General features: G+C 49.0%; 1 protein-coding gene across 1 annotated transcript; it reads right to left on the bottom strand.

Moving 5' to 3' along the window:
• Positions 1–3708: 3708 nt before the first annotated feature.
• On the bottom strand, positions 3709–7485 carry LOC123431189. The gene is made up of 10 exons (XM_045115023.1): positions 7099–7485; positions 6786–7011; positions 6617–6709; positions 6334–6503; positions 6104–6246; positions 5824–6004; positions 5093–5699; positions 4713–4825; positions 4331–4574; positions 3709–4229 (listed from the first exon to the last, which is right to left on the bottom strand). The coding sequence occupies exons 1-10, from the start codon at positions 7284–7286 to the stop codon at positions 3984–3986; spliced, it is 2211 nt and encodes a 736-aa protein (XP_044970958.1). The 5' UTR covers positions 7287–7485; the 3' UTR covers positions 3709–3983.
• Between the last annotated feature and the right edge of the window lie 1395 nt (positions 7486–8880).

Below are 8880 nucleotides of genomic sequence, written 5' to 3'. Positions count from 1 at the left end.
ATATTAAGTCTTTCAGGTGTGGTTGAATTGACAACTCGGTTGCTAATATTCAAGAGTATTCTTTGGCTCCCCTTGAGTCGAATCAATAAATTTGGGTTGAATACTCTACCCTCGAAAACTGTTGTGATCCCCTATACTTGTGGTTTATCAGGTGGCAATCTCCATCATCTTGCTCAAGGACATATCTCTTGTCTGACCAAACTTAAGGTAAAGCTCTCTTTACCTAACACCATCCTTTAAGGCGCAAACGGCTTGGTGCTCGGAAACATTTTCCATCGTGTGATGGAGGGTGGTCCAACGCTGTATGTAATCTCTCAAGGTTTCATTCGGTTTCTGTACACAGTGTTGCAACTCAGATAAACCAGCAGGACGTTTGCACGTGCCTTTAAAAGTTGTGATGAACACTTGGGCAAGGTCCTCCCAACAGTAGATGCTAGAAGGGGCCAACTGATTAAGCCACAACCGGGATGAACTATCCAGCATCAAAGACAAATGCTTCATGGCTACATTGTCATTTCCTCCACCGATCTGCACCGCCACTCGATAATCGTCCATCCATGTTTTCGGCTTTGACTCGCCAGTGAACTTTCTTATTCCAGCCGCCAACCTGAAGTTGGCGGGAATCTCAGTGGATCGAATGGCTCTGCTGAAACACTCGGGGCCAGAGACAACGACACCACTTCCACTCGGATGATCTCTATCATAATCATCCATGTGAGCCCTGCCCCTGTCAATCCGCCTCTGCAAGAGGACATTCCTCGCATCAAACCCAGGATTCCGGTCATCTCCAAACGAGCACCTATCGTCATAGTGTCGGGGCACATATGAACTGCTCCGTGGGGGAGAAAGCGCTCGACGGCGGTCGTCGCGGTGATAACGAGGAGCAAACTGATCTTGCCCCTGATCTCTGTATTGATCTTCACGGTAACCTCCTCCCCTGCGACGCAGAGGTGACCCTAGGTTGTAAGCAGACTGGACTGTGTCTGCCCTGGGTGAATCACTATGTAATATGTTGTGCGACTGAGAAACAACCGAATTATGCTGTTGTGTTGCCTGAAGCAATGCTCGGATCTGCTCCAAACCTCTGCTAGCCTCTGAACCTGTCAGTTGAATGGAATCTGCAATCCTAGCAGCGGCTGCAACATTCAGAACTAGAGTACGGAAAACCTGGACGTTGTTCTGAGATCCACTCGGAAATAACTGCCGCTGATGTCGACTGGAAACTAGTAGACGCTGGCGGGTGCGCTCGTTGAGAATATCCTCATCTCGGCGCTGCTGCGCGTTCGATGGTTATCTAACCTCGCGTCCACCGTGGCTGAAACCAGGCAGGCTTTCCTGTGAACCCGCCATAAAAACCTCAGCCGCTGGATCGCAGCTCTCACACTCGAAAGGAACATCGGACTGATCCGACACTGAGTCGAACATGCTGCGAAGTAATTCGGCGGGCTTGATAGCCGCAATCTGCGGAGATGACGCTTGGCGGGCCGCCGCATGACTCACCCAACGCTGGAGCCACGAGCGACCTGATCGCTTGCGATGACGATTAGCGGGGAGAGCAAACGACACCGGAGTCGTCGGCCGCCGAAGAAGAACGCCGCAGGAGCTTGCAGGAAAGTGCGTCGCCCCGCGGATCGGGAGCGCCTCAATGTCAATAGGCTCTTCCTAAAGCCATGTCGAGTCGTCGGCAACGAAGGTGAGCGCACCAAAACGGATCTCGTGGCCCAGGAACAAACCGCCGCCGGAAGACATGACGAAGGAGAAAATTGCAAACTCGTCGGAAGTCGCTTAGACGCCTGCCCCACGGTGGGCGTCAACTATCGTGGGAACAAGCCTGACAGTAGAAGTTAGGGGTACGTAAGGAGAGGGCAGAGTCCTAGCTACGACGAGATTGTGCACATGAATGTATGAGTTCAGGCCCCTCTCGTGGAGATAACAACCCTACATCTCAGTGCTCGGGGGCTTCTGTCATGTGGAATATGTAGGTTACAAGGGGTGCCAACCCTTGTGCCAGAGGGGATGGGTGGCTTATATAGTGTCTTGCCCCTCATCAATCCCCGGCAACCAAGCGTTCGATCATGATAATAAAGGTGAACGTTACTGATAACATATGTAATAAATACTACTTATGGCGACCAGTCGAACGCCTGCCCATTGGCCTCCCTAGAGTGGCTTCTGATCTTCTGCGGTCGACTGACTTCTGGTTCTTCCGAGTGAAGGATAACTATCGAATGGAGGGAAAAACCTCCGAGTGGATGTTCTATCGAGTGAGTCATGCGCTATGGTGATTCGAGTCGGAGTCTTCCTTGTAGTCTTTAAGTCCTCCAATGTAGTGTCCTTTGGTAGGGCATGTAGGTCACACCTAAGATCCTACCCTAGGTACATATCCCCATCAGTCGGAGCGCGAGGTGAAGGAGCTGGTGAAGGAGAAGGCCCGGCTCACAAAGATGAAGCGGGAGCAGAACAGGTCCATCCGTCAGATGAATGGCCACATCGTCCTTCGGACTCCGACTCCGACAACGGCACCTAGTCGTCTGACGACCAAGACCCTCCACCAGCCACGAACGGCTACAACTGCTTCGGTGACCCAAAGGGTCAGCGAGGAAATGGTGATCTTCCCCCCGCCCCCCTCCCACACACACACACACACACACACACTGTTTATAGGTTTTAGTTGTATTAATTTGAGAACTATGTCCGATGAACTTGAGATAATCTTTTGGCTGATGTTTGATGTTTGTTTAAAGCCGATCTTGTATTTGTATGCTTTTGATTTTGTTGTCCGATGTTTGATCACTTAGAGTAGCTCAACGTTGTATGGGTAGTACGGATATAGGACTCCGGATATGAGATACACAAATTTGAAAAGAAAAATATGAGACACATCCGATCAGTGTCCGCGGAAGCGTTCGCCAACGTTTGAGAGACCGGATTTGCAAGTTGCGGTTGTAGATGCTCTAACGTTCTATTTAATCAATGGTAGCCATTGACCGAGATGATAGTGTCCGAGGAAGAAGGCGGCATCATGCGTTCACAAGGAGCTGAGCAAATAAGCACATGTGCCATGTTCGAATGGCACAATTCACTCTGATCTGCCCACGAATCAGCCTCCCCCTTGCCTCAGTAAGGCTGTCCGTAATGGGAGTATCATATATAATATCATGTAAGAGCAAGTACAATAAAGTACAGTCAGCAGGCTGTAAGGCATAAAATATTACATTTTTGCTGAGTTGGATGAAAGAGAAGAGGAGAGAGAAGGGAAGCGGGCTCTTCGTGAAGAGTCAACTCTAGCACGTACTCCTAGGTACTTTGTGAGAATGAAAGGTGGACCATATATGATAAAAGTAGTACTCTTTTATAGCTAACTATTGTACAAACTAGCTATAAAATGGGTTATAAGATGGCTTATAGCCAGCAGTTGGCTATACTATTAACCATGCTCTAAGGCAACTAGGCAATTTGATGAGCTGACATAGAATTAAATGAAGAAAGAGCGGATTGAGTATCATATTATGATAATCGTATCATATTAAATGATGTGCTACTTGCATGGCAATAAATGAACTACCCTATAATACCAACATATGATACTATGCATTACGGATGTGGTATCATACACTATAGTATCATAGAGTAGAACACAAACTCCGACGGGGACCACGAAACAGTATCACAATTCATATCGAGCAAGCTGACACTCTGGCTCCAAATGCCATTTTCAACAAACCATTTGTTAATCAGCATCCGGATTATATTACAAATATCTTTCGTCATCCCGCCTTTTGTGCAACTGATATCCTGCCCATATCAAGAAAAAATTCTCCCACCCAACTAATTTTTAAGATAAGGTGTAGTCCTCTCTTTGTATCTTATGTCAGTAATGTTTCCTTTTGAGTTTTACCATGATGTCCATACAATATCCACATTTCTAATGCCCAAACAATTACCGATATACAAGGCAATGCAACAGATATTAACATGTGTGCTTATCTCGATCTTAGCCTCGACCTCCATCTTCTGGCGTCATGAGGCCTCAAGAGCTGCACCGGAGCAGCGGGGATTCGGAGCCACCACTCCCTCAACCTCCTCACCAGCTTCTCGCTGCTCTTCCTCCTCAGTGGCATATGCCTCGTGTAAGCCTCCAACAGAATGAGCACGACTATGATCCGGAACGGCATAAATGCAAATGCTGCAGCCGCGACTAGCATCGTCGTCGCCACTTTGTTCGTGCTCTAGTACCATGTAACAGTTGTCAGATAGGCTAAGTTACGCAAGATTTGATGCAGAATGGGTTGAATCATAGTAGTATATAGAGTTGGGACAGAGGATTAACCTGAGGAAACGCTGCGAGCATAAGGGACCGAAGCTTGAGGAGAAAAATATTCCCAGCTTGCACGTGTGCCTCCAACCGCGAGATAGCTTCCTGCAGAGCAAGAAGTTGTTCGACGGTTCGTCGCCGAGGAGGGGTTGTGACTTCGAATGCTTCTATGAAGTGCCTGTTGCCATGGTGCTTGTTCCATAGCATGAAAGCGGTAGAGCCGACCAAAAAGCAGGGAAATATGTACCATATCAAGCCTCTGCAGATTGCATGCAAATAAAAATAGTCACAACGCTGAACTTTAAAGGGATAGGCAGGGAACTTGTTTTGATAAAGAAAAGGAAAAAATCGTTTGTTATATCATTACATATGGCCAGTCCTGGACCATGAATATTACCTGTAAACTATGTAGAGGAAACAGAGCAAGAAAACATATGACTTAAGTGGATCTTCCCACTCGGCCAAAAAGGCAAGCCTTTTGCCTATTTCAATCAAAGGAAACAGCAGCTCCTGCATGTTAAGATGCAACCAATAAAACATAAGTAACCCTGAACAATAATCCACTTAAGTCCACATTGACTTTATGAGCATTAGAAGTTCAGTATCAGTAAAATCCTGCCCAATTATGAGTAATAGAAGTTCAGGGTTTTGCATGTCTCTACTGATCATTATTTTTTCACCATGATCTTCAGTGTTCATTTTAGACTTTCAGTATGAGTACCTCAACTCAAATATATTACACAAGAAAGTGAAATACTCAAAGACAATGATCAATACCTTCAGGACAGCAACATTGGTGTCAATGTCCTCCACCTTGACCTGATCTAGCGTCGCGCGCGCAGCCTCCACTCTGCCAGAATACCCAACAGATCGCTCGAGAGCCATCTGCACCGAGCTGGTCCTTCCGATCTGCACATCTCCGACGGCGAAATCCCTTTCCTCGGGATTATCCTCCTCCCTGAGCGTCAGCAGCCCCATCCGCACGAGCGTAAATGCCGATAGCGGAAATGGATCCGCGAGCGCGAGCTCGTCGGAACTGCCCTGAGCTGCCAAGTCATCGCCTCCCCTAAACCTCGAGCAGTGTTCCTGCAGCTGGCCATACAATGCCTCCAATATCTTGTCCCCCTTGGGCAGCTTCTCTGCCAGGTTGAAGGCCAGGGTGGTCTTGAAGTACGCCGGCAGGATGTGGAACCCCTCTTTCACGGCGCGGTACCGGAGGATCCCCAGTGTCGCAACAGCGAGCGCCTCCGCCTTTTGGAAGCCGGTGAGCCGGTACCTCCTGATGAACTTGTGGGCGTGCAGCACCTCCTTGATCACGGCGAACCAGTAGTCCCGACGGCTGTGGCCCTTGAATTGGGGGAACTCGAAGAACACTGGCTCATTTCTATCCATAGGTACCAAAAACTAAACGTGTCATGAACATATGCCATACATGATTGCTTGAACTCAAAATTGCAAATGGCAGGCTGCATTGTAGTTGTAGGATCATCGATCAGGCACTCACTCACATTGAGCTAGATTTGTACATGACCGCCTTGTCGAACAGGTGAGCTCCCCATGGCCCCGTGGACTCGCGCTTCACGCACTGCTTCAGGTCCTTGGTGAGGTCGTAGACGACGGCGTCGCCGTAGGAGAAGTCGACGCCGATGGCCTCGAAGTAGAGGGCGTGGTTCGTCAGCGTGAGCCTCCCTGCGACAATGAGGACGGATCACCTTACATGAGGCCCTCCTGAAGGAGCACGGACCAGCAGCACCGGCACACAAATTTACCATAGGGAAGGTGCTTAACCAGGCCACGTGGACGTGCCGATGTGCTGCAGGACCGGCTGCGTCGTGGCGGCGCCGAAGATGTCGAGCACCACCTCGCCGTCGCAGAGGTCCAGCGCCGGCGCCTTGTGCCCGCCGGAGATGCATTTCGTGGATCTCAGCACGCTGGCGATCAACAGAGACATGGAGATCACGCAAATGTCGTACGCTGTGACAATGGCGGGGGCAGAGGATGTGTGTCGTGTCACCTACCTGTCCAGGCTCTTGAGGTACTTGTGGTAGATGAGGAAGTGGAGGCGGCCGCCGGTGGAGTTGGTGAGCGCGTCGAAGAGGTTGCGGACGGTGATCGGGTGCGCCATGGCCGGGTAGGCAGGGGCGATCTTCGCGAACGCCTCCGGCCCGACCGTCCTCCTCCCGTCAACCTGCACATCCATTCCAGAATCCACCAACGAATCATTATGGATATAGTATGATCGAATCGATTGAGCAAGAACAGAGCACAATATATACTGAGGAGGCGAAGCGGTGGGATGACCTGAATGGCCGTCTTGGTGGGGCTGGAGTAGAATATGGACCCGCCGTCGTCGTCGTCGTCATCGGCGCCGTCGCCCCAGCTGAACGCCATTTTCTACAATGACAGGAACATCCATTAATCTTGATGATCGATCTATTTCAACGCCATTTTTTACACACAGATGACAGACGTGGAGCTCTGCTTCGGTGTCGGGGTCGGGCGCCTCCCAGGCGAGCATCATGTCGTAGGTGAGGGAGTGGAACTCCCTGTCGCCGAGGTGGTCGTGCCGGCGCCTCGTCTCGGCGCGCAGTGCGACGTAGGAGCAGTACTCCACGATGCTCCTGGCGTAGGCGAGCGGCGGCTGCTCGTCCGGCTCCAGCCGCCGCACCAGCTGCTCCACCGGCACGCCAGCGATCCTGCACGCCACCCAAACAAACGTTCGATCGGTCCGTCAGTCCCAAGAATCCAATGCGAGAGTAGGGAGATGGGATTGGGGCACGGACTGCGCGCATCGGTGGACGACGGAGGCGGCGGTGGGCGAGAGAGGAGGGAGGCCGCCGCCGCACTGCTGCGCCGACGTGGACGCCGACGCCGCGTCGTCCGTGGCCATGGCCGCCGCCGACGACGACGCGTCGCCCATCCTCACGCCGTCGTGGCGCCGGCCGGAGAAGAGGCCGTCAAAGAGGCCCATCGCGGCGCGTGGCGGCCGGCCGCATCGCCCGTGGCTCCGTCAAGCGCGCGCGCACGTACGCCTGGCCAAGGCGGCAAAGGGGGATCGCGCGTGCCGTGGCGTGCTCCGGACGCGCTGCCCTTCCCGGGGAAAGTGGTTGGCTGGCTAGGCGGGTGCGCGCGTTCGTGGCCCGTCTCTGTCTTTGCTCTGCTCCGCGGGAGCCGGGTGTCCGTCCAGTGCGCATGGAGCGCGAGCACGCGTGCTTTGGGGGTGGCTTCGGCGGCACCAGGTTGCGGTTGCTTCAAAAAAGCCGAGGAGATCGATGCTCCATCTGCAGATCTGCTTGTCCTTCGCCATTATTCTCGTCGCCATGCCGCCACGCCACCACTATCTACCGCTGTTGTTCGGTTTTGCCGCCACGCAATTATATCATGTGTGCAGTGACGAATCTAGGATGTAAATGTAGGGCAGACTTAAGTTCAAGAATACTAATTTTTTCATGTCTAAAGCCATTTTATATGTGCTACATCTAAATACTGCTGTACTGTGATGGCCATTAGTGGTGTTTTTTCTGTTTGGCAAATTTTAAAGATATGCTAGAACCGATTGAAGCTTGTTGAGTAGAATCGTCACTGGAGCAAGGTAGTTAGAAAAGTGCAGCTAAGACATATATACTACCTCGGTACTGATTTACTAGTCCCATTCTATTTTTGTGTTATACGAAAATGCAAATCATCTATCTATATACCTACTAATAAAGGAAATAGGTATTCTTAGTCCGTCGTGCTATTTTATATGAAATTTGATTAGAAAACTACGTAGAATATGAATATGATGTTATTTTACTCGTTAACCATTTAAAAAAGTACTATATTAGGTGCAATCCTAATCATTAATGCATTATCTCTCTTTCTTTCATACCGGTACTGATCCGGATTGTCGATGAACATCTCAGCAAAATTAGAATTGGAGATGGAATTGAGGATCACTTACTCATTTCTTTGTACGTATTAAATCTATATGCAAGACGTGTTTAAAAGACACGTGGAATATTGAACTGCATTTTTATAGGATAAGATGATCTTTGTTTGGGCCATAGCTACAAATAGTTAGATTATAAACCTTTTTTTCTGAAAAAATAAAAATATGTGGTATTCATTTCTCCCGTTGCAACGCACGTGCACTTTTGCTAGTACCTATTAATAAAAAAATAGGTATTCTTAGTCCGTCTTGCTATTTTATAGAAAACCCCCTTATGTTTCTAATATTAAACCCGCAGTACATATTATATGTTTTTCAAAATACTCATATCTTCTAAACCGTAACTCCAAATTTAACATGTTATATATGAAATTTGATTAGAAAAATATGTAGAATTTGAATATGATGTTATTTTACATGTTAAACATTTAATAAAAAAAATATAGGATGCAATTTTAATAAATAATTCATTATTCGTCTTTCTTTCATACCGGTACTAATCCGGATTAGGGATGAACACGTCAACAAAATCAGGATTGGAGATGAAATTGAAGATCACTTGCCCGTTTCTTTATATGTATTAAATCTACATGCAAGCCGTGTCAAAATAGAAGACCTGTGGAATCTTGAACTG

Source organism: Hordeum vulgare, chromosome 2H (genome assembly GCF_904849725.1).
Source record: "Hordeum vulgare subsp. vulgare chromosome 2H, MorexV3_pseudomolecules_assembly, whole genome shotgun sequence".
Classification (NCBI taxonomy): domain Eukaryota; kingdom Viridiplantae; phylum Streptophyta; class Magnoliopsida; order Poales; family Poaceae; genus Hordeum; species Hordeum vulgare.
Note: the sequence above shows the minus strand (reverse complement) of the source record. Positions and strands in the feature narration are given on the sequence as shown.